At 40.0% G+C, this 20,785-nt stretch overlaps 1 protein-coding gene across 1 annotated transcript in view; it reads left to right on the top strand.

Moving 5' to 3' along the window:
- Positions 1–20,785, top strand: part of ANKRD31 (ankyrin repeat domain 31) — an 80,252-nt gene that overhangs the window by 57,755 nt on the left and 1,712 nt on the right. Inside the window, exons 24-25 of the mRNA XM_052778496.1 lie at positions 392–488; positions 3,727–3,924. Of these exons, the coding sequence (XP_052634456.1) occupies positions 392–488; positions 3,727–3,924 (295 nt within the window). The remainder of the gene's footprint in view (positions 1–391; positions 489–3,726; positions 3,925–20,785) is intronic.

The raw sequence follows: 20,785 nt of genomic DNA, 5'->3' as shown, positions 1-20,785 counted from the left end.
GACCTAGTCACAAGTGTTGAGAGGATGTGGAATGCCCACTCTGTAAGCTATCAGTGCTTTGAAAGAGTAGTTTTAAAGATGATTAAGAGAGTGGCAGAAAAAGCTGAAAGGTACTTCGAATAAAAAGGGGCAACCTTATTGAAATGTCAGGGTCTCAGGGACAAATGTTGAAAAAATACTGGCAGAGTTTAGAGGGCTTTGCAGATGGGTTGTATTATGCTTTTTTTCATTTAGAATTCAAATTAGCAGAATTTCTTCTTGATCTCGACAGACACAGATTAGATTGTTAAGCGCATAAACTCAGTTTTATAAGAAAAGTGAAATTTGTACACCTATCAGAAAAAAACACTAATTAAAATGGCCAGTTATCCATTTAGATTTGTTTGTACAGGTTACATATCTTGGGACACAGTTGTCAAAATTTCTTGTTGAAGAAGTGTCAGTTTCTAGTGACCTGGAATTACCATCACAAGAAAGAGAGCCTTTGGGTATGTACTACTTAAAATCTAATATTCACCATGACTGAAAGCAGCAGAAAGTGATTTCTAAAGGGCTTAAATTCCAAAATTCCTCTATTGCTTTCTGATTTTTTTTCTGGGCTACATGCTTATCACAGATCTTGGGCTTGAAAAATAAATAGTGCCAGAACTTACATGTGATCTCTAAAGAAGTACATTTCTTTTCTTCCATAAATTGTCTCTGTGAAGAGAATAACTACTAATGACTTGGTTGCTATGTAAAAAATATTTATGCAACATTTTGCATTTAAAATATTTAATATATAGTGAAGTTTTTAATAAGCTAATTTAATACTTTTTTTTTTTTCTGTTGGAAACTCAGATACACTAGCATAACTTTTAGATGCATGTACATCTTAAAATCACATTAAATAATCTGTGTTGGTGGAAATCCCAGGATGCCCAAGCAACAGTAATAACTAGGGGGATATTTTATTCTCTAAAAATAAATAGTCATAAGAAACAGAGAGCATTGATATGACAAAATGACACTGAACAATTTTTTCAGAACTGCCAGGGAGAACTTCAGCCTAATTTTGATAAGTAATGTGTTCTCAGGGAAATGCAAGTCTCTTTGACAGCCTGTTGCACTTGGAGTCTGAAAAGCTTTTGGGCTTTTGTGATTAGTTCTGTTAGTTTGATGAGACACTGCACCTCATGTGAACTGGGATACCAGGCTTACTCTGTTGTTAACATACTAAAAGTAAATTAAAAGATAATAATTTAAAATAACTAATTCGATATTCAGACTATCATGTTCTACTGGTATTTGCTTCAGGCTAAGAGCATCCAGATGATGAATTTACCTGGCCCTGCCTCAGTAACTTAAGTTTATACCTGGTGTAAGTGACTTAAAAATGGATTTAGTCTCCTAACTTTTTTATAGACTTTTGAATATTTCACTGGTTCTTGTAAAGTATTCCTCTTGTGGGAAATTTATGATAAAAATTGTAACTTCTAAAGCAGAGAAATCCATTTATTCAAAAAATACTCTTCACAGACAAAAATCAGCCTGAAGATCAGTAAGTGTTTTCAGAAATAGCCCAGGGTAATCTGTGAAAGAGTATTTAAAGAAGTTTTTTTTGTCATGCGTAATTTAAGATCACGGTAATGCCTAACCATTAGCCCCAGGTGAGAAATGGAAGGAGGGAAAGCCAGAGTGTTCTCAATTTCAGTTCCGTTTCAGATACTATACGGCCAGATATATAGTAGGAAATTAAAGGGTGCCTTAAATTTGTTCCGGAAGAGGATTAACCTGCACTGTTGTATTGTGAGAACAGTTGCAGGCACTGGGCAACTCCTGAATGGTTTCCAGGCCCAGTTCAGGAGTCAGCTTTTTCCAAGGGCTGTTCCCAACAGGCACTTTACCTGCAGCCAGCCTTCTTGAAAGCACAGGAAAGTTTGCTGGTGTGGATGTGAGCTATTCTGTGCCACTTGCCTGGGGACATTCCCAGGCACTCTTTTATCTTTCTAATATACTTACAGCCTGTGTGTTTTTTACAGTAGTTTGTCCTGCTTTTCTAAAGAATCAATCATCTTCTTTTTGTCTTACCATATTAATTAATTGAATTTTTTTCTGTGCATCCCAGAGCATTGTTAAAAAAGAAGACTGGGGCCTGATAATTTGAGCATTTTTGTAGGAGAATGCTATTATTTTAATAGACCCTCCCCCACACTCCTTCCAGCTTCCCATATCTTAGATCAGTGTTCATTGAGCCACTGTATGAAGAGGATGGGGAAGTAGGAAGAAAATGATCCAGGCAATGGTTGTATCTAGCCATCTTTTAACAGAAAGAAGCAGCTGCCACTGAACTTTGTGTAGAGCCAAATTTAGGAAGCGTGTCCCAAGAACCTCTACCAAATCAAGGTCCTTAGGCAAGACAGGTGAAGGAGTTGCTGTTCTGTGGCTGCCAGCGTAAGAAATGTCCCAGCTTTTCAGCTTGGTTGAGATTAAGGTGCTTCAAGGTTTGTATAGCAGCAGATTTTTAGGTACTTGAGGATTGTTAATGCAAAAAACTTGAACACCCCATGAAGTAAAGCAGTCCCAGACCAATGCAGGTATTTAACAGAAGCTTCAAAGATTGCAATTTTCGAATTAGTCATCTAAATTCTAACTAAATTTCTCTTTATGTCCCTCCTTTGAGTCTGAGCCTTTAGTCTCTTCTAGGATCACGCTAGCAGATAGCAGGAATTACTGTATTCAAGTCTGAGTGAGAACTAAACATTAAGAAAATAAACAGTACTTTTAGACTACCTGTGTGTAGGAAACCAGAAGAAAAAGTGATTATATGGCTTGGAATTTATTCCTCTGTGTTTTCTGATACATGTAATGGTGACATAATATTTGCTAAAAATGACCAAGAATAACAAGGATTCAGAAGCAGATGTCAGCTGAAGGGCAGATGTCAGTTGCAGGGCAGATGTTGGTGTTAGATATTTCACATTGAAATTCCAGCAAAGTGGCTTAAAGTAAAAGTATATCCAGTTGTTATAGTAAGTGTGATATGTACATTCATTTTGCAGGTTGCTATTTCAGGAAGATGGTCTTTGGAAAACAGCATGACTAGTGCAATTCTTGTGCTCTGGCAATCCCTTACAGCCTTTAATAACCATTAACCACCTGTAAATATTAGAACAACCCTTGCTCACCTTTAGTTCATAAAGACCCCAAAGTTGTGTGGAATAAAGAGTGTTTTCAAGGAAATCCAGATGATTTCTTAATGGCTTAAGAATGGGAGCTGTTTCAGAAGGTCTGTGTTAGTGTTGCTTCAGGTATTTAGCATAAAATGAGTAACTGAGCACAATAAGGTTGCATGAAAGCAAATGAGAATAGTTTTGCTGTGATCGTATGTGATATCATATGTTTCTGTTTTCCTTGAGACAAGCAGTGAAACACACATACATTTAGTGGGCTATTTTTCAAGTTAAATTTGCGTGGCATCTAATGTAATTTTGCCAAGGAGGACATATATTTTAAAAAAAAGAGAATGCCTCAGTCATCTTAGAGCAGCTATGGCTGGGCTGGTAAAGGAGCAAAGGTAAGTCTGCGCCTACATAGGTTATGTAAGGCCAAGTGAAAACTTCAGCACTTGCCTTTAAGAAAAATAAAAAGTGTAACTGCTCTGTGCATTAAACCATTAAACCACCAGCATTAAATGTTACTGTTTGTTCTTAGAACAAAGTTGTCTTCATCTTTTTATGCTCTCAGGAAAGAATTTTATCACAAAGGACCTCAGCAACCACAACCAGCACCATCAGAGTCTTGATACTGTCTCCATTGCTCAGCCTCTTGGAAGCTTTGACCTGAGCAATATGCAGCCAAAAACCCCATCCTTGCCACAAACAGAAGTTGTGAAAACATTGCTATGCGCTGAAAGAGAAGCAGCTGTTACCAGGGAATTTAAGAGTAAGATTTTTTTTTAACTGCCTAAAAATCCTAATGGTGGGTGCAAGGGCTGTACAAGAGATACAAAAGGAAAAAGAAAGTAGGTGGCATGGAATTGATTTGTGTGTGGGAGGGAAAGAATACTGGTGAAAAATGATGACTCTGCTAATGGGTTGGATTGATCTAAATGATCCAATAATGAAGTTTTTCAGAGCTCAGTATGTTTGGCTCTCCTGTGTCCAAATTAGAATTTTTTTATTTTGATGTAGTTAAAATAACTCCATATCATTTTAAGTACTCAGTTAAATGTCTCCACAAAATAATAGCGTAGACAAATGTCTTCTGGATTTAGATGGAGAAATGTGATGCAAAAGCATTGCTGAATAATCTCATGTAAACTAATTTAAAGGGAAAATTGGAAAAGTTCCTGAAGATGCTCTAATCTTTGTGGAGTTGACTGAGCTTGTGACTTTGTGTTTTCAGTATTAAATTTTTACATTGATTGCACATTAAACCCTATCTGTAATATTCGTACAATTTGAACAGTGCTTACTGCACTTTAAGCTAGTATTTTTGCCTCTGCCACCTTTGATTACACTGCAGAGGGATGACCCTGATTGACCACAGTGAAAGGTAGAGTGGTCAGCTCAAACCCTCACTGTGCCCAAAGTCAGGTAACACTTTGCACTGAAGTGGGTAACAGTGCTGAGTCAGCTCTGCTGTGGAGACAGTAAGAAACAAATCAGGTCAAGTGCCTAATCAGTGTCAGCCATTGCACACTGAAAGCTATCCACACTATAAAGCAATTCTTTGTGCTTCTGCAATCTGCAAGTCTATACATAGGCCCTGCAGCTATACTGCAAAGTATTAAGTAAACCCCGGAGCTGAGAATCCTCTGCAGAAAATGCTTTGTTATCCCACTTCTTTTTTTTTTTTTTTTTTTTTTTTTTAATAGAAGCAAACAGACTTAGTATCTTAAATGTCAGGGCAGAACATTTGGAGGGAGGTGGACTTTAAAGTTACAAAAAATAGATTGTGTAGTAGATTGTATTCACGTTTATGTATCAAAAAACCCAGGTCGAACTGCCCTTTGATATGAATTGAAAAGTTACATAGATTATGGCTCACTCATAGGAGTTAAGTTTCTCCACTGAGCGGATGAACAGCCACATTCATACTTTCTCAAATATAGTTACTAGTTATAGTTCTGCTTACCAAGATAATGTTCTTGTAGCATGTATGGTCCTTGCCACCCTATTATCTGAGTGCTCAGTCCTGTGTGGAAACTGTTATAGCAAGAGTGCAGAGTCACTTTGTAGCAAAGGTTACTGCTAACAGACAGTGGGGATTATGCAAAATTAAAGATTCATAATACAATAAAAATCAATAAATTGGAAATTTACAGAAATGTTGTTCCGTATATACATTTTTGTTCATATCTTCTACAGTTACCCTGTTAATTGAAGGAAGAAACTGCTTAACTTGCAGTATAACCTTTAAAAAATTTAACCACCAGCCCAGTTTCCACATCTCTAGCTTATAGAACCCAAACCTTTTGCATCCAGTTCTGAGGAGCTTTTCAGGTTTCATTATCTGACCAAAAGTATTTTTGAAAGCAAACTATGAAAAGCAAACTCCTACTTAAGAAGGAAATTCCTTTAAAAACAAGTGACTCAGGATGAGAATTTCATTGAGTCTCTTAAATGAAGCTTTGGAAGTGCCATGAGAAGCCCCATAGCCCATAGACGGTTTTTCTGTGTTTGTTTGCCCTCTACATTTGTTTCCAAAGAACCAGTCAGATATGCAATGCCATTGCTGCTTTACTTCATGCTAAATAAATTTTGAATGTAAAGCTCAGCTATATAAATTGGCTTTTAACTGGTTTACTTTCTCGGGTTTGCTAGTACTGGAAAATAATAGAAGAGTAATTAATTTCAGGTTTTTTGCTAGTCAATCTTATCTTCTTGTCTTGTGCACCAGTACAAAGTTGTGATGCTGAAACTGCTGACTTGGCAGGAGAATATTTTAAATCCAAATGAATTGCTCCAGTAGAATGAAACCAAGCTATTAAGTATTTCAATACCTCTTAGATAGGTGTAAAATTGGGCTACTAGTAAACATCTCATGTGTGTATTTGCAAGAATCTTCCATTAGACTTTGAATTGTAAACTCCTCAGAAGAGGCATCTCATATGCGTCTTTGAACTGGTTGAAGATATTACTTTGGTATTAGTCCAAATAACAAATCTAGCCCACTGTAGTATATTTTTCCTGCAATATGTTTAAAGCTCCATGTAATTATAATGCAAAGAAATGTAACCCGTTCTTGAAAGCTTGTAATATATTTTGTGCTGCATAGTACTCAAGTTCAGAGCCCTGGATTCTGCTTAGGCACAGGCAATTATGTCAGAAATTACTTTCACTGGAAAACTCTACTATTCTTACCTCCATGTTTTTGGAGGAAAGCTGGAAAAGATGATGAATGTCATTTAGTGATTGAAAAGTCAAGAGGCAAACTAAGAACCCCAAGTTTAATTTTTATTTATTTATTTATTTTAAACAAAATGACATGACTTAAAGGAGCTTGATTCTGTGTATCTGAATTTATTGGATTGGGTGTTATTGAAGTAGTGGCTCATCATTACCATCAATAATGGTGATAGTAATATGGAAGAGGAGAAGTACTTGGAAGCATTTAAAAAAACGCCAACAAACCAACCACAAAAAAACCCACCCCAAACCTCACAAAAACAAAGCCCTAGCACTAAACTATGTGTTTTCCCTGTTACCTATAGCAGAATATTTATCAACTACACAATGTCCCCATTTATGTGACTGTATGTCCTGGTTTTGGCTGGGGTAGAGTTAATTTTCTTTCTAGTAGCTTGTATAGTGCTATGTTTTGGATGTAGTATGAATCTATGTTTTGGATGTAGTATGAGAATAATGTTGATAACACAGTAATGTTTTAGGTGTTGGTAAGTAGTGCTTATCCTAAGTCAAGGATTTTCCAGCTTCTCATGCCCAGCCAGCAAGAAGGCTGGAGGGGCACAAGAAGTTGGGAGGGGACACAGCCAGGGCAGCTGACCCAAACTAGCCAAAGGGATGTTCCATACCATGTGGAATACATGCCCAGTATATAAACTGGGGGGAGTTGGCCGGGGCGGGGCAGGCTGGATCGCTGCTCGGGAACTAACTGGGCATCGGTCGGCGAGTGGTGAGCAATTGCATTGCGCGTCACTTGTTTTGTGTATTCCAATTCTATTATTATTATTATTATTATTATTATTATTATTATTACATCATCATCATCATCAATATTTTCTTCCTTTCTGTCCTATTAAACTGTCTTTATCTCAACCCACGAGTTTTACCTTTTTTTTTTTTCCTGATTCTCTCCCCCATCCCACCTGGTGGCGGGGAGTGAGCAAGCAGCTGCGTGGTGCTTAGTTGCTGGCTGGGGTTAAACCGTGACACTATAAAAGACAGGGAGATGTACTATATGTTATTTGGATTTTGTACTTTGGAAGCAAAGTGAGATTGTAGAAAAATACTTCTATCCATAATCTTTCTGCATCTGAGACATATCTCAAGGTGCAGCTATTACACTGTTTTCTCATCTTTATGGCTTGCAGACAAAATATTTATAGGTATTTTCCAGTACTTTAAAGTTCCAGACATTTGGTACTTACATACTTTACAAAGATGAACATAGTTCTGGCAGCAGAATTTACAAAGCTATATTTTCCAGTAACTTTGCATACCATGACAAGTATAGGCTTCTTCCATCTGCACACTCTTCCTTTCCAAAATCCTCTACCTGCTCTTCTATCTACTGTCTTCTATCTACTATCAGCAAGGTACAAGGTAGAATGTCGCAGGACTAACTCAGAGTTGAGCTATGTGGCCAGCAAGAGCCAAACAAAATTCACTTTTTAGGTGGCCAAAAAGGAAAAAAAAAACCCAAAAGAAGCAGCAGCTCTCAAGGACTACATGTCATGGAAGCCAATTCTGAGAATTTAATGTCTGTATTTCTTATCTGTCAGTCAGGTTTTTCTGAAACTGGCGAATTACTTCAAAAGTAACTAGGTGACAGAACAACAGACTAATGTAGGTTAGGTTGGGCCTCTTGAGGTACTTAGTCCAACCACCTGTTCAACGTAGGACTAGCTTCCAAGTTAGATAAGGTTGCTCAGTGCCTTGTCCAGTCAAATTCTGAATATCTTCAAGGGTGGACGTTCCACAACATATCTGTACAATATATTCGTGTGCTTAAGCATGCTTACGGTGAATTTTTTTCCCCATATATCTAGTTGTAGTCTTGCTTGTTAAAACTTGTAGCCATTGCCCCTTTTTGTTGTGTACAGAAACCTTGTTTTCTTAAGAATCCTGGCTAAAAGTAAACTGACTCCTTGTCACATCCCAAGGTTGGAGTGACTTAGGTTCGTGGATTTCCTTTGTCAGAATTAAGGCAAAATGACACCAGGGGAGTTCAAACAACAATCAACATTCATTCAACCAAGCTAACCTTGCCCAAGTACAAGTGAACTTATCAATATGAACCTTGCATCATGTCGTCAAGCCGACATGTGAAAGGAGAAAGGAGGTATAGAAAAAGAAATGGAAAAAGGAACATGAAACTATGTCAGTAAACTGTATGACACCTGCTAACCATACATGAGACTTACTTATTTGGGGATCAATTCAGAGAAGAAAATAAGGAGAGACCTCCCGTTGGGTCACGAGGTTCAGAGTAGACCCCCTTGCTTTCTAGACTCCTTCTCAAAGAGGAGCCCAGGAGCGGCTAGATCCACTCCTAGTCCAAGACTTGGCCAGTGGTTTATGTTCAAAAGGATGAGGTGTAGGGACTGTGGGAAAAAGAGAGGCGGGGGGGGGGGGCGGGCTGAGCAGGAAGAAAGAGAGAAGAAAAGGATTTAATCAGTCCTGGGTCCAGCATTGGTTCAGCCAGTCTGGAGATCCAGTTCTATTGGTTCAGCCAGTCTAGAGATCCAGTTCTGGAGGGCGTGCACCGAGAACTCGTCTTCCCTTCTTTTATACCTAAAGGGTATGACCCTGTAGGTGGGGATTTGCCATCATTCAGCAAGCGCAGTGTGAGCTCAGGAACGTTCCAGACATTAGTCAGTGGTCTTGACATGTACAGTTCACATTCCTGGGATTCTCTGGAAATGGGTCGGTGGGCTTGGGTGGTCATCGGGGAGTTGCTTCTCCCTCCCTGCAGGCATGACTGCTATCTGTCCTTTCCTTCCAGCGCATACATTGTGCTTCTTCTCATGGTCACTTAAGATAAGGAACTGCAGCTTTGGAGAAGTGCGGTCCCACCCCCTGTGGGGCCTTCTCCTCCAGCCACATTTTCCTGTTCACACAACTCGAGCACTTTTACAGAGGCTGTCTTCTCCACCAAAGTTCGTTAATGAATGTTTGAGACATTGGCTATAATTTGTCAGACTGTCACACTCCTAGTTAAGAGCTTTAAACATTGGCTTTCTGTCCTTTTTACTTTGTGAAACAAGTTGTAAAAGAAATCCTTTCATATCTGACCCACCTTCTCATCAGCTGCTCTATGACATTTTCATCTGCTTTGGTGGTCCCATGGAGGCTGAGAGAAGACTAAGACAAACAGTACTGTTGTAGATAATCTTCCTAGAGCACATCTATCTTTTCTTATCTTACTTATGAGAGCAATAAATGAAAGGCAATGTGATAAACAGCAAGCTTCAAGAGGCAGTGGCTTCAGCTACTGCTTTGCTTGAAAAGTAAGACAGACTTTTTGACACCACACTCTGGTAATGTCAAATAAAAGCATTTAGGAGACTACCTGATAATCTTACCTTGGTGAGCATTCAGATTATATCACACTTCTATCTTATTTTTTTTCAGGAGTGACTTTTAACATATTAAGTTGGGACAAAGCTTCTAAACAAAACAATTGAGTCTTTAAATCACCACATGATAATAGCCTAGGAGAAGGCTCTAGAAGTTGTTTTGAGGCTGTACGTAAAACCCACCAAATGAGTCACAGCTCCTGTAGATTTTGCCAGGGCATGAAAAACATGAGCTATTGAGTTTTCTATCAAGTAGCTGTTCTGACCTGAGCTGAAACTTGGTTTATACTTTGTCTTCTGTGTCTTCCAGTCTCCATCTCAGTATGCTATAAACTGCAAGAATTTTGAAGTGTTCTGGTTTTAATTACCCAAGGTTCGTCCTGGAACTGCTTCTTATCCACTATCTTGGCACATTAAATTCAGATTTTCTAAAATGGTTAAAAATAATTCTAGAGAACCATGTATTTTCCTTCCAAATGAGTACACAAATGAATGGTTATATAATGAAGTATACAATAATAACTCAAAATAGTAAGTTTTAAAGGAAAGAAGCATATGGTGGGAACCTGTGCCCTGCTAGTCATACCAGGAAACAGTCTTCTATGAATCACTTTAAAGCAATCTTGGTGCCTTTTAATAAAGGATACTAGTGTATGCATTTGTTGTTGTTGAACTTGGTTATTTGATATTTAAAGAGAGTGATTCACTTAATGGAGAAACTCAGAGGCAGTCTGGACAGCTGTATAAAAATATTTGTGTGAGAAAAATGAAATCAGCCATTATGTTTTATTTTAAAGGTACCTATTTCATTATATTTTATTTCTTTATAAATTCAATCTTGAACATAGATTCTTTTATGGGAGGCTGTATACATTTCCTGATTGGTATTTGCATGTATGTCAATTGTACCTCTCTCACCTTTTGAGGGAAAAATCATGTTACAGCTACACTAAAGAAGGTAAGAGCCACTGAGATTTAAATTGTTCTCTTGTTTCCCTGGTAGGTTATTGTAAAATTGATGGATTTCTGTAATAGATTGAAGGTTCTGAGTTCCCCACATTGCTAAATAAAAAACTTAACAATATCTTAATACACTAATCCAAGGACCCTGAAGAATAATAATTCAGAATGTATCATATCATATAAAGTACTTGTTACTGGCTAACAGGCATATACCCAATGTATCTAGGAGAAGAGAAAAAACAGTTACCGTGTAAGTTTATGATGTAGGCAAAAGTTTTAATGGGGAATAATGTGTTGTATTTGTATCACTTATCTAGGCAATGCTTGCAAGAAAGCTGTAAAGTATTATTAATATTGTACATTTTTCAGACATTTAGAAACAGAAAGATTTACTATTAACTGTATCTCTCGAAAAAGTAGAATATCTTCAGATCCGTGTTGTGGGAACAATACTTTCTGCCACATGAAACACAAAATAATTAAAAGAGATTTCAGCATAAACCTTGAAACTGATGCTTTGGAATAAAAGGCATGAATTCTTGATCTTTAATCATACCTGCAAGTCCTTTTTCCATGCAGATACAGAGTGTAACAAGAAAGGCCACTGTTATGAAATACTTTCAAAGAAGAATGATTCTAGATACCTAATCTTTTTTTCTGCTTTATGTCATTGCTTTTGCCAATCTCACTGGAGGACAAAAAGAAAGAATGAGCTTCTGAGGAATACTATCCTTTATTGAGTGGAGGAAGAAATGTTACTTTCTCAATTCTAGTGTTTTATCTAGAAGCAACAGAATAGAATAATGAATTGTGAAAGTATGAATTAAGTTCCATATTATTGCTGTACAAATTCTAGTTACAGGCAAATGATGAATGGAGCCTACAGATCATCCATGGTGAGTCATATCTGATACGTGAAGGAAAGAACTGTAGGCTAAGGGGCTATCAGAAGGTGCTCCAAGTCCTTCTGGCACTGTTACAGCTGTGCTATGAAGTATCTAGTCATTATATTCTATTCGGTAGATTCCAAACTGAAGTGATTGATTTATTTCATGTTATAAATAACCTTCAATTTTTTTGAAAGCTTGTAACTACCGATGCAAAAAATGCAGCATGCATAATTTAGGATCACTTGATAAATTAATTCTTGGGGGGAAAAGTACTTTCAAAATTGGGATGTGAGTGGACACAGAGGATCACAAAGCAATTAGCCAAAATCCCCGATGACCTGTATCTTTTAGGGGATGGACACCTTAACTTCAGGTGGCTGACTGGCATGGTATGTCTGTTAGAAAAAGATCACTCCTTACTGATTGGTTTGTAAAGGCAGAGACCTTGGACTCCAGATTCACAGGAGGAAAAAAGAATTAAGATCCATGTCACAGGAATTGAATCAAGAACTGTGGAGAGACATGGAGAGACTTGGAGAAAAGCAAAGGCTTTTTGAGGAAAAAAAATTTAAAATTAATTTCTAGGAAAGCATCATATTTTGTCAGAGAAAGATCTAGTCTTACAATGACAATCTGTCCACAGACGTCTCTTTTTCCAAGATACCAGGTCTTGATCAGCTGAAAGGAAAGTTTCAAAATTACCACTAGCGTGGGCAGAATTCCTGTGCCTCAATTCAGTAACAGCCTTTTAAAGAGTCGGAAGATCCAAAAAAGTTTATGCGAGGCTCTGGCTGTCATTTCCAAGGCCTTACTTGGTCTGAATGGACAATGCCTCTTGGGACTCCTGGATTGTGACTGGTCTTCTCTGTTTCTGAGTTCTTCAGAGGAGCGTGGATAAGGCCCAAGAAACTTGAAAGCTCTTGTTGTGGTTTAACCCCAGCCAGCAACCAAGCACCACCCAGCTACTTGCTCGCTCCCCCCTACTCAGTGGGATGGGGGAGAGAATAAAAAAAACAAAGTAAAACTCATGGGTTGAGACAGACAGTTTAATAGGACAGAAAGGAAGAAATTATGATGATGATATAATAATAATAATAGAATTGGAATATACAAAACAAGTGATGCACAACGCAATTGCTCACCACTTGCTGACCAATGCCCAGTTAGTTCCCGAGCAGCAATCTGCCCCGCCCTGGCCAACTCCCCCCAGTTTATATACTAGGCATGACGTCACATGGTATGGAATATTCCTTTGGCCAGTTTGGGTCAGCTGCCCTGGCTGTGTCCCCTCCCAACTTCTTGTGCCCCTCCAGCCTTCTTGCTGTTGAGGAAAATCCTTGACTTACCAACACCTAAAACATTACTGTGTTATCAACATTATTCTCATACTAAATCCCAAACATAGCACTATGCCAGCTACTAGAAAGAAAATTAACTCTATTCCAGCCGAAACCAGGACAGTATCCACCCCTTATTCTATACCGTCTATGTCATGCTCAGGTCCCACACATTCCAATACATCCCAGTTAAACACCATCACCTTTCCTGTCCTTTGATACATATATACACACAGATATCATTCCCTTAGTCTATGGGCCATCCCTATAAAATGTCTGGTGAATTCATTTAGTCCATGACTTTGGGCTCCATCTGTCACAACAGTCCTTCAGGGCAAGAGAGACATTGCGAAGTCCGCTCAGTTGGCAAAGCAGGATTGGGCTTCGGTGCAGTGCAGTGGGCAAGTGACACTGGGTGCAACAGGAGGATGGTGCGTAGTGTTGGATTGCTGCATGTTGAAGTCACTTCTGGTTCCATCACTACTGTGCTTTTCTCAGTTTTATCAAAGTTCATTCTTCATTAATCTAAGTGATTCTTACTGTAATACTGTTGATATAGCATATAATGATTATAGTAATGTTGACATACAGTGGCAGGCTTATATAGCAATTAACATCATACAATTTAATTCATTGGCTATTCTCACCTAAAATCAAATCCCCTTGAGGTACACATTGGACTTCCCCATCCTTCCGCATCACCCACCAAGCGTACCCAGGTCCTTCCTTGAGCAAAAGCAATCCCATGAATGGGTTTGCCTTTGCCCAAGGCAGGAGTAACCCAGACTGTCTTCCCCAGCATACTTTTTATGTGCACTACAGGGATTTTATCCCCTTCTACAGTACATAAAAGTTCTGATTGGGCAGGGCCAGCTCGATTGGCAGATCCCCTAGTGTTGATTAACCAGGTGGCTTTTGCTAAACATGCAACCCAATGTTTGAATGTCCCAGCACCCATGGCTTCAGTGTAGTCTTTAACAGTCCATTATATCGTTCGATTTTCCCAGAGGCTGGTGTATGATAGGGGATATAATACACCCACTCAATGCCATGCTCTTTGGCCCAGGTGCCTATGAGGTTGTTTTGGAAATGAGTTCTGCTGTCTGACTCAGTTCTTTCTGGGGTCCTGTGTCACCCTAAGACTTGGCTTTTCAAGGTCCAGGATAGAGTTCCGGGCAGTGGCATGGGGCACGGTATATGTTTCCAGCCATCTGCTGGTTGTTCCCACCATGGTAAGTGCGTCGCTTGCCTTGGTATGTGTGTGGGAGTGTGATATAGTCAATCTGCCAGGCTTCTCCTGGCAGAAATTTCTATTTCAGCCATTGCACTCCATACCAGAGAGGCTTTAACCGCTTGGCTTGCTTGATTGCAGCACGTTTCACATTCATGGATAACCTGTGTGATAGTGTCCATGGTCAAGTCCACACCTCAGTCACAAGCCCATCTGAATGTTGCATCTCTTCCCTGATGGCCTGAGGTGTCATGGGCCCACTGAGCTATAAATAATTCAGCCTTATATTGCCAGTCCAAATCCATCTGAGCCACTTCAATCTTAGCAGCCTGATCTAACTCCTTGTTGTTTTGATGTTCTTCAGTGGCCTGACTCTTGGGTACTTTACAGCGAGATTCTCTAACAGGGATGCAATATCTTGCCACAGTGCAGCAGCCCAGATGGGTTTGCCTCTACACTGCCAGCTAATCTGCTTCCATTGCTGTAACCACCCCCACAGGGCATTTGCCACCATGCATGAGTCAGTATAGAGATAGAGCACTGGCCACTTCTCTCTTTCAGCAATATCTAAAGCTAGCTGGATGGTTTTCACCTCTGCAAACTGGCTCAATTCACCTTCTCCTTCAGCGGTTTCTGTGATTTGTAGTGTAGGACTCCATACAGCACCCTTCCACCTCCGATGCTTTTCTACAATGCGACAGGACCCATCAGGGCATATCGTCTCTCATTTTCTGACAGTTTATTATACAGTGGGGCCTCTTCAGCCCGTGTCACCTCCTCCTCTGGTGATATTCTGAAATCTTTGCCTTCTGGCCAGTCCATTATCACTTCCACAATTCCTGGGTGACTGGGGTTTCCTATGTGAGCTCGTTGTGTGATCAGCACAGCCCACTTACTCCACGTGGCATCAGTTGCATGATGTGTAGGTGGGACCTTCCCTTTGACATCCAGCCCAGCACCAGCAGTCAGGGTGTTAAGAGGAGCTGTGTTTCAGTACCAACCACTTCTGAGGCAGCTCGAACTCCTTCCTATGCTGCCAGTATCTCTTTTTCAGTTGGAGTATAGCGGGCCTTGGATCCTCTGTATCCCCGACTCCAAAACCCCAGGGGTCAGCCTTGGGTCTCCCTGGGTGCTTTATGCCAGAGACTCCAGGTAGAGCCATTCTGCTCGGCAGCAACATAGAGAACTTTTTTAACATTTTGTCTTGCCCAGACTGGCCCAAGGGCTACAGCATGAACAATCTCCTGTTTAACTTGTTCAAAGGCTTGTTGTTGCTCAGGGCCCCATTTAAAGTCATTCTTCTTCCAGGTCACTTGGTAGAGAGGGCTTACAATTGGACTGTAATTTGGAATATGCTTCTCCAAAAACCCACAACGCCAAAGAAAGCTTGTGTTTCCTTTTTACTAGTCAGTGGAGACATAGCTGTTATTTTGTTGGTCACATCCATTGGGATCTGACGACGCCCATCTTGCCATTTTATTCCTTAAAAACTGGATCTCCTGTGCAGCTCCCTTGACCTTACTTTGTTTTATGGCAAAACTGGCTTTCAGGAGGATTTAGATTATTTTCTTCCTTTTCTCAAAAACCTCTTCTGCTGTGTAGCCCCATATGATGATGTCACCAATGTATTGCAGGTGTTCCAGAGCTTCACCCTATTCAGTGCAGTCTGGATCTGTCCATGGCAAATGGTGGGGCTGTGTTTGCATCCCTGGGGCAGTCGATTCCAGGTGTACTGGATGCCCCTCCAAGTAAAAGCAAACTGTGGCCAGCACTCTGCTGCCAAAGGGATTGAGAAAAGCACATTAGCGATATGAATTGTGGCGTACCACTTGGCTGCCTTTGACTCCAGTTCGTACTGAAGTTCTGGCATGTCCAGCAAGGCAGCACTCAGTGGCGGCATGACTTCATTCAGGCCACAATAGTCTACTGTTAGTCTCCATTAGATTTCCGCACTGGCCATATAAGACTGTTAAAGGGTGGGCAAGATTTGCTGATCACTCCTTGGGTCTCCAGTCAACGAATCAAGTTATGAATGGGAATCGGGGAGTCTTGGTTTGTGCAATATTGCTGCCTGTGTACTGTTTTGGTAGCAATTGGCACTTGTTCTTCAACCGTCAGCAACCCCACAACAGAAGCGTCCTCTGAGAGACCAGGCAGTGTGGACAGATGTTTAATTTCCCCCATCTCCAAGGCAGCTATACTGAAAGCCCACCGGTACCCCTTTGGGTCCTTAAAATACCCTCTCCTGAGATCATCTGTGCCAAGGATGCATGGAGGCTCTGGGCCAGTCACAATGGGGTGCTTTTGCCACTCGTTCCCAGTTAGGCTCACTTTGGCCTCCAATACAGTTAGCTGTTGAGATCCCTCTGTCACTCCAGAAATACAGATGGGTTCTGCCCCTTTATAGCTTGATGGCATTAGAGTACACTGTGCCCCCGTGTCCACTAGAGCCTTATACTCCTGTGGGTCTAACAAGCCAGGCCATCCAATCCATCCAGTCCAATAAAACCCAGTTGTCCATTTCCTCCACCTGGCTGGAGGCAGGGCCTGTCTAATCCTGGTCATAGTATTCGTTACTCACTTCTTGTAAATAGGAACGAGAAGTCCCTTTATTGAGATCAGAGGTAAGATCAGCTCTTCTACTCTTGTCTGGAAACTGGAGCAGCATTTTTCTGGGAAGAACCCCTTTTTGTGATTGTCTTTCCTTGCAACTCACATACCCGTGCATCTAGGGTTGAGGCAGGTTTTCCATCCCATTTCCTCATGTCCTCTCCATGATCATGCAGGTAAAACCACAGGGTACCCTGTTGTGTGTACCTTCTGTCTCCTCTCTCTTGAGCAAAGGAATGCTTACGCGTAATAGCTGAGATCCTGGTCTGTACAGGTGGGGAGTAGGACTTTTTTATCAGTTTGATCAGTTTTTCAGACTGTCCTGGCTGTGTCGCCTCCAGCTTCTTGTGCCCCTCCAGCCTTCTTTCTGGCTTGACATGAAAAACTGAAAAATCCTTGACTTAGTCTAAACATTACTTAGCAACAACTGAAAACATCAGTGTGTTATCAACATTCTTGTCATACTGAATGCAAAAGATAGCACTATACCAGCTACTAGGAAGACAATTAACTCTATCCCAGCCAAAACCAGGACAGCTCTTAAGACAGATTTTTGTTCTAAATGCTCCCTTGTGGCACTCCAGGTCAAATGCTGTCAGCTTTAAGTGTGTTTTTCTTAGATCTTCTGTTTGTGTACGCATCTGTAGCCCATGTCTAGACTAGCTAGCTGCACTGAACAAGATCCATTTGAGTCAGAAGAATAACATCTCCTGAGACTTTGCTACAGATAGTGCAAATCAGTTCATCTACCTGTTTTACTGAAGTATTGAAACTTGATTTACTGATGCCTGTAAACTGACTCAAGTATGTTGCTTAAACTGCAAGAGCATTTAAATTCCTTTTACAAATACTTTACACAAGTAAAATAGTTATAAAATGCTTAACCATATCTCTGAATAGTTCCAGCACTTTCTTGATTGGAAAAAATAAGGATGATACTGGTTGAGTAGCCATTTTTAAAAACTGATCTTTCAGGGCCTATTTTAATGATCAGAGAATGGTGACTCTGCACACAAGTGGCAATCTTTGGTGACTAACCTTTATGCAAGTGAAGATTCTGGTCTGACATTTGTATAGTTGCACCACTAACAGGAATTCTCCTTAAATACAATTTTCAGGTTCTTAGCAGCTGCAGAGACAAGGTCTTGTAAATCTGTAACAAAATGGAAACTCAAGTTGAAACACATTTAGAATGGTTTCAAAACTGTAATGCTAAAATAGATGCTAACAGAGACAGAAAAGCTATTGGCAAGCAGGATAGAAGTACCAAGAGGCAACATTTGTTTTCCCTGGATTTAGGGGGAAAAAAGCTCATTCCAGTATTGATACTGGTTGATACTTTATCTTGTAGTTTATGAAGATGGCAGAAAACTGAGGGCGCCCAACAGGACAGCAAGGGTAGGAAAGCAGAGAAAGACCCTGCCTGTGTGCATCTTACCTTACTAAGCTTTCTTCTGTACCCAAGGCACTAACATGAGTTTTGGGTAGCAGTATGGGAGCCTTTCTCCACTGCTTACAGCCTGTAAGCTGCCGGTCTTTTGTAAGGGGATGAGAGTTAACAGACAGCAAAAGGAAAAAGGAAACATCAAAGTAAGTATTAAAAGATTAAAAGTAATAGTAAGCAAAGGGAGAGATAAAAGGGAAAAAGAACTGAGAAAGAAAAATGGAAATGTGAAGAACATTAGTTGGCTGTGTCAGAACATGGAGGAAGAAACACAGGGACTAAATGTTCAAATACTGATCCATCCTTACTGGGGAAAAAATGATTGTCTATGGATATAGAAACCTTGATATCAAACACTGATGTCAGAACTGAGTGGGACAGCTTTGGGATGTATAAATTACTTTGCTTTTGCTAACTGTTGACTATTACCTAAAATTACTGAAAAGTAGAGATTAGAGAGAGTAGAGTTTTCAATTATTCACTCAGGTAAAGTTGTATTAATGGTAGAATGCTGATATTTAATCTACAAAATCTTAATCCAACAGGTAAAACATTAATTTGACCCAAAGGAATCAAAAAAGCAAGCTGTCAACTGCTGAAAAAAAGTTATTTCAATAGATTTATTTGGTCGTATCTTGATTACACTTTCAAATGTGAGTTGAGAATTTTTAGTAAATAAGTTAGAAAATTGCACTGAGAGTGCTGACAGGAGCATTTCCAAAGGAAGAAGGGAATGTCTTTTCTTCAATTATCGTCTCTCAAAATGGGATGTTAAAAGAACTTCAGACTTTGCCAAAAAATTTTCCTGTACTTACATACAAAATGTGGACATGTCAGAGTGAAAAAGCTTTTTTCAACAAATCAAACCAGGTTGAAGTCATGTCTGTCATGTCACTATAGACTCAGTATTAATGGCAATGTTTCAACTCAGTTTCTGCCAGTTTATTTTACAAAAAAAATTCCCAGATCTTTTTTAAGATCATTTTTACCTGAAGGTGTCCTTAAAACTGTTTTGTGACTTCCCATCCAAGCATTCCTGTTTATGCCCTGGGAAACATCACTTCTGGGTGAGTGGGTAAGTTGACTTCTTCTGGTGTGACTGACTGCTGCTTCATAAGTGATAAAGACTGTGTGAGGAGCATTGTGATGTAACTTCTCTGGTGGGACTTGTTTTCAGCCTGCCCATCTTTGTTACAACAGTCCAAGGTACTTAAATACACCCTAGACATCAGGTCATGCTTTTTGTTCCATTATGTACTGTGTGGTGGCACGAGTATACTGAAGATGCACTGAGGGTGTAAGATACCAAATGCAATCCTGTTCTCACTGGAGTCAGAAGTTTTGCTGTGGATGTCATGAGTGTGGAACAACATACATCCTCACACGTAAGACTGTATTTGTGTTTCTGAACACAGACCTCTCGCTTCTAATAGCAATTTGCCACTTCGCTGCTTTGGGTGGTGAACTCCTGGAAATCAGGAATTGGCAAGGAAGTCCTCACTGAGACATGGAGTTAAAAGGTCTAATACCTACAAGATGATACACTGATTGTTTTAGCATTGGGACATACTGATGTTGTCAGTTCAGTGAATATATTTTGCATTTTGGAATTGGTGACACAACTGGAAAACTCTGGTAACAGACAAACTCTTGGGATGGTACATGGTAGCCCAGAAATACATGCAAGCTAAATTGACCAACTGGTGCCACTTCAAACATGTTTTCTCTGCATTTTGATGAGGATTTATCTTGACTGATCTAATCATCCTGAAATACCTATCCTGTTTGCCTGAGACACTTGGGTGGTGTCTGAATGCTTTTTTTTGGTGGTGTTTTGTGGTTTGTTTTTTTTTTTTAAACAGAGGCCGTCCCTACTTTCCTAACAGCCCTCCCTCTCTTGATAACATCTGCCCTCACAGGCAGTTTCTGTGCTGCGCTGGTTGTGGTAGATCAGCAGCTCTGATATTTTGTGCAAGGCTACTAAAGGGAGAAAGTGCGGACAAAAGATAGAACGAAAGCAAGTAACTCTTAAAAATACAGTTCCAAGTGCCTTTTGGAGTCTGTGCTGTTATGGAGAAAATGTCTTGTAACATTTCTTACTGCTGAATCTTTACAGTGCTACTTTGTTACTGATTTTAACAGTGAAAACTAAAAGGTCAGCTTCTCCTGCACTGACACAAGTACCTTAAGTTTATGCATTGCAATGGTTGCTTCAGATCAGCAGATATTTAAATATTGCAAGTACCCATTGTTTAGTCCTGCAATTTCTTGTATACAGGTGTATGCCTTCCTTTTTATATAGTCCTTTTGGGACTGTAGGAAGGGCATTGCCTGTCAGAGGGATTTGTTAATTTGGGGGAAGTACACTAAACTTACCCCTTTGTGCACATAATATGTGAAATTCAAGTAATGCTGAAGAACAACTGCATTTTCCTGTTATATAATTGGAAATGGCCGGGATGGCTGACTTCTCACTCTGAGCACCATGAAGTGTAGTGTTGTCTCACGGAAGTCTGGGTGCAAGTCAGAGATACCAGTAAGATGGCCGGGGTCTTACACTACAAG

Source organism: Harpia harpyja, chromosome Z (assembly GCF_026419915.1).
Source record: "Harpia harpyja isolate bHarHar1 chromosome Z, bHarHar1 primary haplotype, whole genome shotgun sequence".
Classification (NCBI taxonomy): Eukaryota; Metazoa; Chordata; class Aves; order Accipitriformes; family Accipitridae; genus Harpia; species Harpia harpyja.
Note: the sequence above shows the minus strand (reverse complement) of the source record. Positions and strands in the feature narration are given on the sequence as shown.